Genomic DNA, 15,902 nt, shown 5'->3' on the forward strand with positions numbered 1-15,902 from the left:
TTGCTAAACTAATTTCTCATCGTCTACCTGGACTTCAAGATTCTCTTCCAACTTAATTTTTGAATCTTTCAAATATACGTTTTTGTTCTTTATTCTAACAAAGGCAACCTCATCTCTCACTTCCCTCTTCTCCTCCACCCCCTCTATCCAACAAAATTTGGTTCTTTCTCCAAGCCTTTGCATTGAATGTCACTTCCATAATCTGAGAGCTTCTCCACCTTCTCTCCTCCCCAGTCAAATCCCAGCTACCATTACTAACTATTCCTGAAAGTCCAGAACTTTGCATGGAGTTTTCTCCAATTACTCTAACTCTACTTCTCTCTCCTGCTTATGTATTCCTATTACTCTTAAACTCAGCAGGCACAATTTAAGGTTTGATTATTTCAACATATATTATTGAAACTATAAATTCTCTCATTCTTATTTTCTAATCATCAGGGCACCTAAAACATATGTTGGCACATAATAAGCGCTAAAGAAATATTTGTTCATTTTTGGAATTATCCCAAAAGATCGACAGCTTTTTCCCCCTAAATGTCGCATGAATTAAAAAAGAAAAAAAGAGGACTTCAATTTTTAAAAGCAAAACAAATGTAAATATATTCACTATTCCAGATATCACGGTACTTGGTGATGCTGTAGATAATGTTTCCTACCCTGTTTTTGAAATACAGACTGCTGAATCATGAAGGGCAGATAATTACAAATAGCTCTTAATCACAATACAGGCCACTTTTGCTGTATTATGTATAACAGTGTATCATGTCACTCTGACACTGAAATACGGTGTCTCAAGTACAGAACCTTTAGAAGACGGGAACAGAGAGAACCTTACAAGATAATTCAAGCCAATCACTTCAATTTATCCACTTAATAACTGAACCTCAGAGAAATCACATGATTTGCCCAAAGTCACAGAGCTGTGGAGTAGCACCCAACCAAGACAAGCACTCAGGCCTCCTAACTGAACACCAAAGGTTGCTTTCATTACACTCTGAGCTTCAGTGATACTAAAGCAAAGTGAGATACTTTGATAAGAATTCCTGTTAGCATCAACCAGCCTTTTAGGAGTCTCTCCCTGTCATCCTGCAAAACTGAGGTCAAACACACAATTTCCTCAGAATCGTAAGGACTGAATGAAACAGGCACAATTCCAAAAAAAATTTGTAAAAGGAAGGAAAACTTTCTAAGACAAAATATACAAGCATACTCTAGTTCTAAAGCATTCCCCAAAGCCACAGGAAAAATACTTACCATAGCTAAATTCTAATCACCTGATCTTAATATTCTTCTCACTGCTTTGGTTAAAATATACAACAAAAGAGGAACCAAACATATAAAACACTATAAGCAAAAATCACTCAATCCCCAAAAGCACACGTTCACATCTAAGGGTAAAACATCTTTTTGTACTCACCGTAACTTTACTTCCAACTATCTGCATGCAGGGGTCAACGGAGAGTGATTATGGTGTGAAAAAAAAAAAACAAACAAACAGCAACAGCATTAGTAATCAGAAGCTTTTCACAGAAGTTAAGTGTTTAGTAAATTAGTAACTAGCTAACCATATGTGTATTTTTAATATGTTAGATCTAGAGGCTAACACAAATACACTGGTATTGATTTCTACCATATTTCAAAAATGTTTAAAGTCTGCAAAATAGAGATTCCCAAATAAAAGATGATTACTATTTGAGAATTTTTTTTAATATTCTGTAATCGGCTACTCAGCCAGTGCAGTCTAAATATCAAGTAATGCAAGATTAAATGTAATCAGGAATCAGATATTTCATCAGCCCACAACCCCTCAAAAATTATCAATAGAAAATTGAATTTTTTCCAAATACTGCTTTTTTTCTCTTTCCTTGTTGTAATCAGTATACTGTTTAGGTTGAAATCAGGTGTTTTAGAATATAAATATTGCATATAAAGTCATGTATTAAGTTAAGAAATAAACTTTAGACTGAAAACTGGAAAACTTTATATTGTTATGAATTTAAGGTTTGAAACATTGTTTTATATTAGACTTGAAAATTACAAAGATAGATTGCTTATGATTCTAGTTTTCTAGGTCATCCTAGCATTTCTATTACAAGAGCAGAGTTTTCTATATAATGTGAAGACAAAGAAGCAGTTTATATTTAAACATACAGTTACTCATAAGGAGGAAACAGCTCAAAAACTGCAACTTCAGTCAAGCTTTCCTAATGGTTAAGAGATAAAAGAATTTCTGAGAGGCAGAACTGTGTTTAAGAAAGCAAGAGGCAAAAATCAGAGTTCCAAATGTAATTTGATGCCAAAATCCAAATATAAATCATTCTTATCAGATTTCCACACTTGAATATCATGTTCAAAAAAGAACTAATCTATAATCTAAAACCAACGAACTGAATCCCTATAGAGTACACCTGAAACTAACACATTATAAACTGACTATACCTCAATAAAAAATTAAACCATTAATCTGATAGCAGTTATTATCAATATGTGTTCTATTTTTCAATTAGTACTTTAAAAATAAAAAATGTAATTGAAATCCCAATAAGAATCCTAAATTGAACGGGATACCTCAAGATACAAAAAGATAATGACAGTTTCCCACTAGGTTATTTCAGAGGAATCCATGAATCTCCAACTGGAGAAGCTGCTTCCTTAAATATTCATTCGACAGACTATTTACAGGCAGTGATTATTTGGTTGAATAAAAGCCTCTTTGGTGCCATTAACAGTCTTCTGAATTCAAAGATATGCTATTGACCTAAATTATTTCCTCCCACCAAAAAGACAGAGGTCTTATTTGTCCCTTATTTATTTAGCACAGACATGAAACTAAAAAAAGAATGCAAGCCTGTCTTAACAATTAAGGCAGGTCTATATTCAGTGAAACGACCAGAATATGGCCCATTTAATGATTCATTCAACTGGCAAAATGATTACATTTAGCTAAAGCACATCCAGCAAACAGATGACATGGGCCAAGGAAGCCAAAAGAAATTGATTTGGTCATGTTTGGGTTCAATTGTTTCACCATATCCAGGTAATGCCTGGAAAAGACCTGAGAAAGAAAATATCTGATAATGGCCAAGGCAAAACCACAATATATGTCTACACACATACTAATAGACATACTGCAACTCTCAACTGCTTATTATGTGAGTCAATCTAAAAAAAACTTATCGATGTATTTGGTTATCACTATTTTAAATTATTTCCTATCACATTTTTTAAATCAGTGATAACTTCATAAAAATATCATTTTACATATTTTTAAATCTCAACTTTAAAGACTGCAATTTAAGTTAGAAATAAACTAGTTTCTTAGTATTATCCTAATGGCATTGACATCTGGCAAACTGATGTTAGGATTTCAATGACTAAATGTTTCCTCATAGCTATCTATATAGCCTGTTAAAATATAACATGTAAGATTCCCAATAAATCACTGATGCATTTATTGTGCCTCTTTCAGGATTATGAATCAGTATGACGATGTTGCAATATTTAAAAAAGCCTGGTTTTCCATTTCTGAAAACAAGTCGGTGTTTTGAAAATCTACTCTTCCGCATTATCTGTGGCCAAATTATCCGTGTACCAACTGCCCTGGGTCAGGGCCATAACTGCGCTTGTTGCAATGAGCGTGCGAGTCCAGCTCGAGCAGAGAAGAGGCTGTTCTCTGCTCCCTTATCTAAAGTCCATTCATCACTGACAGCAACTCAAGCTACTTTTTTCCTTTCACATTATGGGACTTGAAGGGGAAAAAAACTAAGCAATGGTTTTCAATCAGTATCTTTTAATTTCCTTTATATTCTCTTATTTCAGGCTAATTTGGACACAATTACACAACAAAAGACTCTCCTTTGCTTTAGAAACAGGTTTTGAGCACAAGCCTGTGTATTAGTTTTATCTTGCTTTACTGTCCTTACCCCGGAACCCAGGAGAATGACAGGCGTTTCTTATTAATAGTGCTCATATTTCATTGGTTTCTTTTCCAGTTCCATAGAAAATGACTAATGCAGGTGTTAAAGAGGTATATGTACAATTTATGTTTAAATTTAACTATAATTCTCACATGTTTCACATATGACTATAAAACATTTTTCCACCAGGGACTCTAGCCCTTAACTTTGTTTTCACTTCAAGTTTGAAAGTTTTGACTATCTGTAAAGTATTTTCATAAAGAAGTGCTTACAATCATATCTACTTTAAATGTTGGAAACATTCTGACCCAGTGTATCAAGCTGATGAAAAAGTAAGCATAAAAAAGCATAGCATGCAAAGCATATCTAGAGCCTACAAAAAAGACAGCAGGATGGAAACCTTGCTTACACACAGGTAAACAGCCATAGGTGAGGTTATAATTTATGCAAATTTTATTGTCATGATCATGCAGCAGTCAAAGGATGAGAAGATGGTTTGTCACTGTGTGGCATCCCTCTCACCTTCAAAAGGAAAATCATATATGCAATTTTCTTTGTTTTAGCCACAGAAAACTCAGCACTAATTAATGTCTCACCAAGGTGAGAAAGCTTTAAAACATGCTTATCAACAGGCTTTCTTGCATCCTAATATTGGGTCCATGAAAAATATTGGCAAATAAAATGTATAACCTTAGAACTCTAATGAAAGTTCTGTACACACGTCAGGTGCTCATGTGTGTGCTAAATGAAACAAATTTAAGTCATCTACTAGTTATAGTACTGATTTTGAAGCTAATGCCTTAAACACAGAATTTTCATGTATTTCGAGAAACATTTCATTTCCATCTTTCAAATAAAGCAATTCAAGAGAGCTCATCTAACATTCACCCAAATTTTAGAATTTTAATCTAAAAAATGATTCTATAACTTAAAATGTGCATTTTTCTGGTCGGTTGAAGAGGAAACAGTGTAAGAACAAGTGAAAGTAAGTTCTACACAGAGATAGAGTCAAAATCAAAAGGTTAAGGAATATGACCTTCATACAGTCTGCATCATATTCAGTCCCACTTACACAAACAGAAACAACAACAAATGAGCCAGAGACACTAACAAAATCTTGTCATTAAAAACACCACATAATTACTCATATAATACTATCTGTACTTTGCACTCAGATTCAGCCGTATGGATTTACTAGTGTATTTGCCTTTAGGAATTTGAAAAAATAACACTGAAGGTACACCCTGCATTTCCTGAAGCATTTTACTGTGAACAATAACTTGAGTGCAAAAATGAGAGGAGATTCATCAGAATTTCAAAGTAAAACCCTATGCCTCACCTAATTCTATTGAAAACGACGCTCATGGCAAATTTCACTTATCACTTGAAACATATTTCTGCCCTTGGATACCAGAAGCAAATTAAAAAACATGCTGTTGCTCTGCTCTGGCAGAGCTGCAATGCGTTATGTTTAAATAGTTCAGCGTTCAGATTTAGCTTGCTTAAAGTACAATACGGAATCAATACAATAGTAGAATTCAGGGCAAAATGCATCAGTAATTGCCACTGCAATTACTGTACTGAAATAGCATTAACAGGACAGCCAAATAATTTTAGAACGTATTTTCCCAATGAAGAACTATTTTATTCACTGGTCAACATTTTAAATTTAAATTATGTATGTTTTAAATATGACTGTGTATGTGTAATATACATACCACACAAACATAAAATCACTGGGTCTGTGTTTTGTGTGTGTGTGTATATATATACATACACATGCATATATAATATATACACACATAGTGATTTTCTGAACTCTAAATGTGAAAAGCTTCTTCACAGAAATTTAAGAGAGACAATTCACCTTTTCAAAAGATACTTTTTTTCTTACAAAAATAAATCAAACCTGAAAACTATTTTTGGAAGCACCTTAGGAAATGAATAAAGCAACACATTGCATTAAAACACTAAGTTTTTCCTGCTGAAAACAAGTCTTTTCAAAGAGCCCTACTTTCAAGTCTTGAGACTCACACACACACATTCAATTAAAGTTCCTCTTAAGCACCCTCCTTTACGTTAAATGAAGCTGTACAATAACAATTATGAGGTAGCTTACATAGGTAGCATCAAAAAAATAATGGAAAAAAATAACAAAACTGCTTATTAAAAATACCGCTAAAAATTTCATGCAAGCAGATACCAGATACATAGCTTTAATGTAAACTTAGTCAAACCTTGTGACTAGGTTATGCTTGTGTCTTCTCCCTCAAAATCTGAAATTTTCATGTAACAAACTGCAGACTAAGTGGAACACCTGCAAATTGCTGTCACTGGTTAGTGAGCGCATGAAACCTCCACCCCAAAACTTCCTAGATTAACTTAGAGCCTTCTCTTCTTTGCCTGGTTTATTAGAATGGAAGTCTAAGAACAGTTTTGAAATATATACTAAGTGTACCAAAGTACATGTATATGCTTTTTTACGAATAGTCTATATGAGTACATTGAGGCAAGAACTGAGAAATCTGAGGTTTGGTTATTTTTAAGCAGATAAAGCTAAGCTCATTACGTGCTTGCCAGGAAAGTCTCACTACTTACAGATTTGGCAGTAGCGGAAATATACTGGCCGACCATCTCACGCTTGGTGGTAAAATCTTTGTTTCGTAAAGGAGCTTTCCGTTCTTCGTTAAGGTTCATGTCCTCCTGTTAAAAAGAACATTTATTGTGAGCAGTAGCAAACTTCTGCTTGAAAGTTTCCAAAGTGATTAATAAATATTAATCTTCTCTGTCTTAAAATAGTAAGTCATGCTGTGACCAACAACACTCATCATTTTTGTGGCTCCTTCACTATTATTATTCAATCTAGGTACCATAATCTTCTATAAATTTTACCACATATTCATGGTTCATAGCTCTACCTACTCAACTAATGAGCAGAAAGAAAAACATATTTTTAAACTATTTCACAGAATAAACCGGCAGTTTACAGCATAGATATACATCATACAGCCTTAGCAAAGCTATTTATTTACCCCGATAGCAAAAATAAACAAATAAACGAACACTTTACTATTTGGCATATGCTCCTTTAGGATCATTACCATCAAGAAGAGTAAATATGATTTGTAAATTAACAGGAAATATGTATCTGTAATATGTCACTGAAGAAAAATTCATGAGAAGTTGCAGAATTTAGAAAAGCAAAAAAAAAATCAGAAACATAGTTATCTGTATTGGGGTAACAAAAACTACTCACTGAGGGGAAAAACAGTCAGTTACAAGAACACACTGTTTTGAGGTTCAATGAACTTTGGCTGGGAATGTTCCTTTATCTCGTGATACGCACACTTGTGCAACTTTCACTACACATATTATTTTTCTTCATTTTGAAACTCATGTTAATCCCTGCATCATATTAAGACACTCTTGAAGGGTCACAAAACCAAGTTGGAAATGACCATGCTTCAAAAAGCAACACAACATTGTAAACTGACTATACTTCAATAAAAAATATATATATACACCCAAAAAAAAAGCAATATCAAATGAAGAGACAACGTACAGAATGGAAGAAAATGTTTACAAACCTTACCTCTGATAAGGGATCTGTATCCAAATTACAAAAAGGATTTTTATAAATCAACAGTAAAAAGACAAATAACCCAATTAAGTGGGCAAAGGATTTGAATAAATATTTCTCTAAAGAAGATATACAAATGGCCAATAAGCATGTGACGTTCAACATCATTAGTCACTGGGGAAATGCAAATCAAGAGATACCACTTCACTCCCATGAGGATGGCTAGGATGAAAAGGTAATAATAACAAATGCTGGTGACGATGTGGAGAAATTGGAACCCTCACATGCTGCTGGTGAGAATGTGAAATGATGCACTCTGGAAAATAGTCTGGCAGCTCCACAAGAAGTTACAGAGTTATGACATGGCCCAGCTTATATCCAAGAGAAATGAAAACATGTTTCCACACAAAAACTTGTATGTGATTGTTCATAGCAGTAGCATCGAAGAGTGGAAACAATCCAAATATCCATCAAGTGATGAATGGATAAACAAATGTCATATGTCCACACAATGGAATAATGATCAGCCATAAAGAGGAATGAAGTACTGATACATGCTATAGCACAGATGAACCTTGAAATCACATTATGCTAAATGAAAGAAGCCTGTCAAAAAAGATGATACATGATTCCATTTATATCAAATGACCAGAATAGGCAAATCTATAGAGACAGAAAGTGGATTCATGGTTGTCAGGGGCACGGTAAGGGGGGATGGGAGAATTGGGGAGTGACAACTGACAGATATGTTTGTTTCAGGTGTGATAAAAATGTTCCAAAATTGATGTGATGGTTGCACAACTCTTTGAATATATAGAAAAACACATTGAACTATATCCTTTAAGAGGATGAATTTTACAGCATCTGAATTGTACCTCAATTTTTTTAAAAAGGAAATCAGTATTTTTATCCCTTTACTTGCTGAGCAATTCTTACATTATTTTTTTAATCAAGTAAACTAATGGGCAAACCAAAAAAATTAAAATTAAAGATTCATATGTGAGAATTGGGGGGGGGAACAAAGGAGCCATAAAAAAATATTCAAACCACATCTATCTATTGAATAGTAACTTTAATGACCGCAAGAATCTCATGATCGATATTTGCACCCACTGCAGTGACTCTTATGATGATTCACTCAAAATCAATACCTATAAATTTCGTGTATATATACCTGACCCCCCTTCCTAATCACCTCTACTTCTACTTTTCCTATCTTATCTCATTTCTCATTTGTATATCCTACTTTTTAATGACTTAAAGGCAGGAGACATCTTTTTCCTCTCTTTCTCTCATAGGCTAGATCTAGCATTGTTGGATCAAAGCAGAATCACAGAAATGAGGCTAGATAGCACTCTTATAAAAAGTCAGAGATGCTCATCTATGTTCTGTGTCGATTTCAACTAACAGGTAACTCACAATCTCCACAGTCTGCCTGTCCCATTATAAGGCAATTTAATTTTTGCGAAGTTTTTCTTTGGAGGACTGGAGCTAAAATATGTACAACAAAATACTAATATGTTAAGGTGGCAGGACTGTGTCATTATTTTTTCTTCCCTACTTTCTAGAATTTGAATCCCTTATTGACTGAACATGGACCACACACCAGGGGATCATACTATGTATGCTAGGCTGGCTAAGGAGTGCAAATTTGAAAGACTGCTTGTACCCACAAATGAAATGAGTTATTATTTGTGAAACACTTAGAACAATGCCTGAGACTAGTAAATGCTCTATTTGTTAGTTAGATAGGTAAAAATAAACAATTCATGGTCTAGGAGGGAAAAGAGATATGCAAACAAATCATTATAACAGAGGCATGTAGAGGATGTCTAGCCATGGTGGACACTGTTACGTTTAAAAATTTGGGCTACAGAAGTAATTCAAAAACCTGGTGCTGAGCATCCGAACTAAGAGAGATCTGAGATAGCCAGACTGGACAGAGGGAATAAACTCAAGGAACATGTAAATGTTATATGAAAGCCACATTCTCTCCTTCAGGATAAAGTATACCTACCAGCTTCAACCTATCTTCAGTGTCTCTCTCAAATACTCTGTGTTTGATGAATCCAAGGAAGGAAAGGACTTTCCACCTCCTTCATCTTGTAATACTATACCTCTATTAATTCAGCCTTTGATTTTATGACCTTATTGGCAAGAACATCATTCTGCAGACTCACATTGTGTTTGTTTCCATCAAAACCCCTAAATACTGCTCACATATGCTAGACTATGTCTCTCCTATCTCAAAACATTCTAATTAAATTACAGTCTCCTGCAAACATGGTTAGCATGAACCTGCATCCCCCAAGTAGAATCAACTAAGGAACATGACAAGACTGAGTGTCTGTATTTGCACTTCACAGCCAGGCCTAAGAGTGTGGTAACACCACATTTGGCATCTCTAGGTAGAGAGCTGGCTCTTCCTTCTGGTGACATTTCTACGGTACCCTGGACCTCCAATTCAATTTTTAATGGGAAACACTGCTAAGATCATGCTATCAGAAGAGAATCATGAAGGCAGGGAGGACAATAAGGGGAATACAGAGATTATAGACCTCAGAGGAATGTTGTCAAGATTAAGTGCGATCATGTACCCAAGCCTGGTGTATATTACCAGTTGTCAAAGAATGCTAGCTAGTAGTGTTACTATCACCTCCCTAGTCTCAGGGGTTTTTGGTTGTTGCTGTTTTAACACTTTTTATCTTACCCTTTTTGTATGTTCGAATAATAAAAGGTCGTCTGTAGTTTTTCTACATACACTATGCGGTTACACACTTTCATTACTTTGCTCATGATGCTGTTGTCTCTGCCTAGAATGCTGTCATCTTCACCACCCTCTCCCTCTATTAACTCCCATCTCATTCCACCTCACCCCAACCCACTCAAATCCCTATCTGGCTAACTCAGATACTTCTGCTAATTCTTCAGATTTTCCCCCAAAGCACCTCATCTAGAAATGACTATCTTCATTCTATTCTTCCATAATAATTTCCTATATTATAGCACTTAAAACAAAACTCTGATAAATCCGTCTCCCCCAAACTATAAGCTAACTGAGGGCAGAAACTGGGTTCTTTCTGATCTTTATATTCCCAAGCAAAGAGCATAGTTCCTGGAATGCACAAAGCATTTAATAGATATTTGTTGAAGCAATGTGGCATTTAGGAGCTTTTTCTCTAAATATCTTAATTTGCTTTACAGCCACAAACATTTTTTTATACCTCTAAATTTGCTGCACGGGTTGATTGCACATAGGTACCATTCATATGAACAGAAGAGATCATAATGACTCATCTTATTCTTATAGAAAGCAGCAGCATACTACTAATTAGGCAGCTAATACTTCCAAATCATTAACTCCAGCTTTATAATATAATCATAAAACTAAACAGAGCAATACTCATAATTCAATATTAATTCTAAACAACATAATTGAACATGAAACTACTTCCAAACACACTGAGTTCTTATAGTACTCAAAACACAAAAGTTTTTAGGATATTTAACATTTAGTTTGTACTTTCACAGGACATGAGAAGAATGTAGTGCTTTGTGGTTTTTAAAAAAAATGCTGAAGTCTAAATAACTGACCACTTATAATATTTGTATTGTATTTGCATGAAGCCGTATTTGTAAACTGAACCACTTTTTCTCCTTCCACTTATGCTATGATGCAATTCTCCCATTATAGACAAAATCCTTCACTTCTTCAGCCGATAAACATTGTATTCTTAAAGTTATTACTGAGGAGCTATATAAGAATAGAGTTAAATTAGAAGTCAAAAGGTGGACCAGCTGCCTATTCATTCATTTGTACTTTTTCATTCATTCATTTTCATTCTCTCTCTTTCCTCTCTCCCCCATACATCTTTAAACAGGTGACAATATAATTTCTTAAAGTTTCTTGTGTTCTAACATCATTTTCTATTTTCCTAACCCTTCCACTTGTTTTCACATTTGCTTTATGAGAGGTAAATGTCAACACTTTATGTTTTTACATCACTTTCTTCCCTACAGGAAGTGATACTTGCTCCTTCTTTCTATAAAATTTCTATAAATTTCTATGTATTTTCTATAAAGTAACTGTTTGTTTCTGCAACATGTATTGATTCCAGCTTTTAAGGCTGGATTTTCCACTTGCTGTTTTTAAATCTGAGTTTGACTTCACCATCAAATGTTTGCCCTCTTCCTTTTGTTTCTTAATAGTAATTATTCAACTATTCTTTAATTTCTATCCTGAGGGGACTTGTACCTCTGAAGAGAATGAACCAATGATACTCTAGTACCTAAAACTATATCCTAGCATGAACAGCAATTATAGTGATCTTTGATTATTTCAAGGCTATAAATTAATGGATTTTTACAACATTCGTTTATCTATTCTTTTCTAAAGATATGTTCATATAAAGATATGGTTTATAGAAACTTCCTCTAGCTTCTGTGGACTAGAAAGGACAGAACATTTCTTTTCAAAATTCTAATAAATGTATCAGGGATTTTTCACATAAGTAAATAATTGGCCAATTGTACCTGGTACTACTTAACTACCAAGCGTCTTCAAAAGAACCAGTGAATTTTACCTATATAGACTGTAGCCACATAACATGTAGAAGCTCACACGGAAAACAAAGCTAAAGGAAAAAAATTGCCCAAATACATTAACTCTACAAATAGTATGGAGGAGCCAAAAGCAGGAAAAAAGCATGAAATTAAGTGAATGTTACTGAGTATTGTAGAAAACGTCTTCATCTATTTCTGCTTTCAGGTCCTGTTGGAGAGAACCAACTATGAACACCAACATATACCTCTTTACCATCAAGAAGGTAAATTTAGGATGTATATTTAGATATTAGGAAACACAAACATTATTTTCACTTTCCCATAATCCTTAATCCTGAGCTCAATACTCAATGGGTGATTTTCAGAGGTCAAAGATTACTTCAAGGATCCACTGTGGTTTGTGAAATATTTATTTTTGTTCAAAAACTTTGAAAAAAAATGAGCTGTAATATTTAACACAAGAATAACACTGGATCCACAGGTCCAAAAAGTACACGAGGTATCTTAAGGGGAGAGGGGAGTATTCACAACACATACTTGTTAACCATCAGTGTACTGCAATGCACTGCAGTTTATAAGTACTTGGTTAAGTAGACTGATAGATAAAACTAGGCAAAAAAGCCTAAGTCAACCCTCAAAACAACAACAGCAGCAAAATAGAAAAGCACCTTTAAAAGATTCCTGCAAAGACAACAGATTGAGGGCAATAATGACAATAATGCAAGCACAAGGGAACAAGAAAACGTAAGTCTGAGCCTTTCATCAGCCATATCCTATGATAAAAATAACGAAAATTTAAGGCTAATCGGAAGCTGATCCTACAAGATCAAAAAGTATTACCGTAACTATCTGAAATATGCATGTATATCAATTATCAGTGATGACTCTCACTTTATATGCATATTGTACCTTAAAATATTAGCTAATGATAGTATAAAGCTACCTCAAACTAGCAGACCATTTAAAATCCAAACATCTAGAGCGTGAGGGAAGCTTTTTCCATTTTCTCAGCAATAATTAGAATCATGCGACACGCAACTCAGTACTCAGTGAAATTTTATAAACTTAATGACACATGTTTAGAAGCCTCTTTTGAATTTCTTCTTTAATAGCAAAAGACAAAAGGTCCCATGACACTGAGGGAAACACTTGGTAGAAGCAGCTGAAATACTACTAATAATAATAATACATCCCGAACAACATGGCAGTAAACTAAAACACATTCCTTTGTTGGCAAGTAACTGTCAGAAGACACATAGAAATCATTGCTGAAAATTTGCTAAAACAAGTATTAGAAAAATTACTCAGTGTGGGAGGTTTATCATAGAGTTGAATGAAAATACAGCTGTTTTTTCTTTTAAACAACTCAGCTTGTATTATTTCCTAGATTGTTTCAATAATGAAATATAAAAACCACTTTTCTTTGAGTCACCAATGGAACAATCTAACAGAGAAAATGTATTGCTAAAATAAATGATTTATTTAATAAAAGGACGTATTATGAAAAAAACTTCAAGTGGGAATGTTAACCCACATGTTAAATTCAAACCATTGCAAGAAACCAAAATACACAAAGTGTTGTAGAGAGTCAAGGATGTCTTCTTTTTTTAATAAAAAGATATTTCAAATACAGTAGAATATTTACAATTTTTTTAAATGAGATGGGAAGTGAGCATGAAAATGTGCTGTACCTTACAGAGATATCTCTGGCTATCTTAAGACAAAACATTTTAAAACCTCTGAAATTTAAAATGACTTGGGCATTTGTCATCCACAAAACGATGAGTAATCCCTTAACAGTTTAACAACTAGTGAGAAAGTAACTGGCTTTCAAATGAACTTCATTGAAAACGACACACATTGGCAGACCCAACTTTCAGGTCGGCCTCCTTCCCCTTGCATGACTCACCTCTTCCTTCTTCGGGCATTAGAGGCAGTGTCTGCAGCGGACGTGAGTAGACAAACGTCGGGGTGAGGGTCTACATATCAAGAATGTGGAAGAAAAATCGCATAGAGCCCTGCATGTCCCTGATGACAGCTAGTGAAGCCCATTTCTAAAGCCCATTTTGAACCCATTTATTCACAAATAAACAGATGCAACACTTCAGATTAGTTCCAAGAACAACTGACTGTCATCAGGGAAGATGGAAATGTACTAGCCATGGTCCAGCAGGAAACCTTTGCTTGATTAATGGATTGGAATGAGAACATTAATACTATGATTTAATAAGTGTTGCTAACGATGTTCTTGTTCCACTTGGACCTATGTATCTTTGCCAGATTTATGTTTCAGCTGTAACAGACATTAAACCAAATATCAAAATAAAATAGACTTGGAACTAAACCTTCTAATTAGTCTCTTTTTTTAACCAAGACATAAAAAATAATGACATAGTGACACTGCTCTCACTAAAAAGTCATTAATCACAACAGCAAAGGCTTTGAACCCTTAATAAATAAGATAAACTCACTTTAAATCATTTTCAAATCTTGTTTCATGTTTTTCTCATTCTTTACTATGTCTGTATTTTATAACATACATAGTATCAGTACATATTTTAAATAAAATATATTGGGGTTACTTGCTCAAATATATATATATTTTTTTTTTCTAACAGGGTAGGAAATCAAAAAGTTTAGAGACTACTACACTAGTTCAAAGGTGGACACTTTTTCTGTAAAAGGCCAAACAGTAAATGTTTTAGGCTTTGTGGGTCACAGGGTCTATATGACAACTACCTAACCTCTGCAATTATAGCCAAAAGGAGCCATCAACAATATGTAAACAAAGGGCTGTGACTACGGTCAACAAAATTCTGTTTATGAACACTGAATTTCATATAACTTTCATGTGCCCTGAAACAGTCTTCTTTTGATTTTGTGCAACCATTGAAAAATATAAAGACTATTCTTACCTTGGGAGTCATACAAAATAAAGTCGTAGACACGGGGATAGTGTCTGTCGTCTTTCTGTTCCCCTGCACTAACAAAGTATCTGACATTCAGCAGAGAACTGTCAAATAAATTTCTCCATGACAGAGAAATTTGTCTTTGAGGTTTTTTTCCCCCGCATTTACACCTTACATTCTGCTATATCACCTCCACCCGAACATATGCTACTTGATGGTAGAGATTTTCGTTGAGTTGTTCTCTGCTCTCTCCCCCCCTCTTCTGAGCTCGGAAAGGTACTTGTATGTAGAAGACACTGGAACTTGATGAACTAAACCATGCAAACTCTGAGAACACTTTAATGCGAAAAAATAAAAGCTAAAAATTCAGAAGTGACACTGGGTTCCATAGTATATTCGGATCTTTGTTTCCTCCCTGAGCCCCTGTTCTGGGTGAGGTACCCACAGTAGTGGGTTCACAGCTGTCCTACTATCATGGAAATCCCATGTTCAGTTGCTTGTCTCCATAACTAAACTCGGAGCTCTGGGGGGGGATGGCAGGAACTGCATTAACGTCTGCACCCCCAGCACGTAGCACACGACCTGGCACACTGCACGTATCCGTACCTCACTGTGGAAATCCATTCATGGTCCCCCAGCCCAAAAATCACTAGCAGACTTTTCAAACAGAAAAAAATATCTTGGAAAGCATTTCTATGTATAAATCAAGAACAGAGGCAATGAATTGCGAAGGTTATCAGCTACAGTCAAAGAAGATTTGCAAACCTAGTTCCTTTAATTCCTCTTCCTGGGACTCCTATCCTACCAGTCCCTCAGTTGTGGACCTTTGGTGAGAATTATATCTTGGAAGGAAATTTAAAAGTGACCCAGATTTAGTTACCTTTGAGACCTCTCTACGGAGTAAGCTTTGCTCCTCTTTCATATGCTTTTCTT

At 34.8% G+C, this 15,902-nt stretch overlaps 1 protein-coding gene across 3 annotated transcripts in view; it reads right to left on the reverse strand.

Annotated features, from left to right (window-relative positions):
• Positions 1-15,902, reverse strand: part of DIAPH2 (diaphanous related formin 2) — a 798,971-nt gene that overhangs the window by 723,675 nt on the left and 59,394 nt on the right. For 2 of the 3 annotated variants that reach the window (XM_064482987.1, XM_064482985.1), the window contains 2 exons: positions 6,516-6,620; positions 1,418-1,438 (listed from right to left, as the gene is read on the reverse strand). In XM_064482987.1, the coding sequence (XP_064339057.1) occupies positions 1,418-1,438; positions 6,516-6,620 (126 nt within the window). The remainder of the gene's footprint in view (positions 1-1,417; positions 1,439-6,515; positions 6,621-15,902) is intronic. The other variant, XM_064482986.1, reaches the window with a different exon arrangement.

The sequence above is a fragment of the Camelus dromedarius genome, chromosome X (genome assembly GCF_036321535.1).
Source record: "Camelus dromedarius isolate mCamDro1 chromosome X, mCamDro1.pat, whole genome shotgun sequence".
Lineage (NCBI taxonomy): Eukaryota > Metazoa > Chordata > Mammalia > Artiodactyla > Camelidae > Camelus > Camelus dromedarius.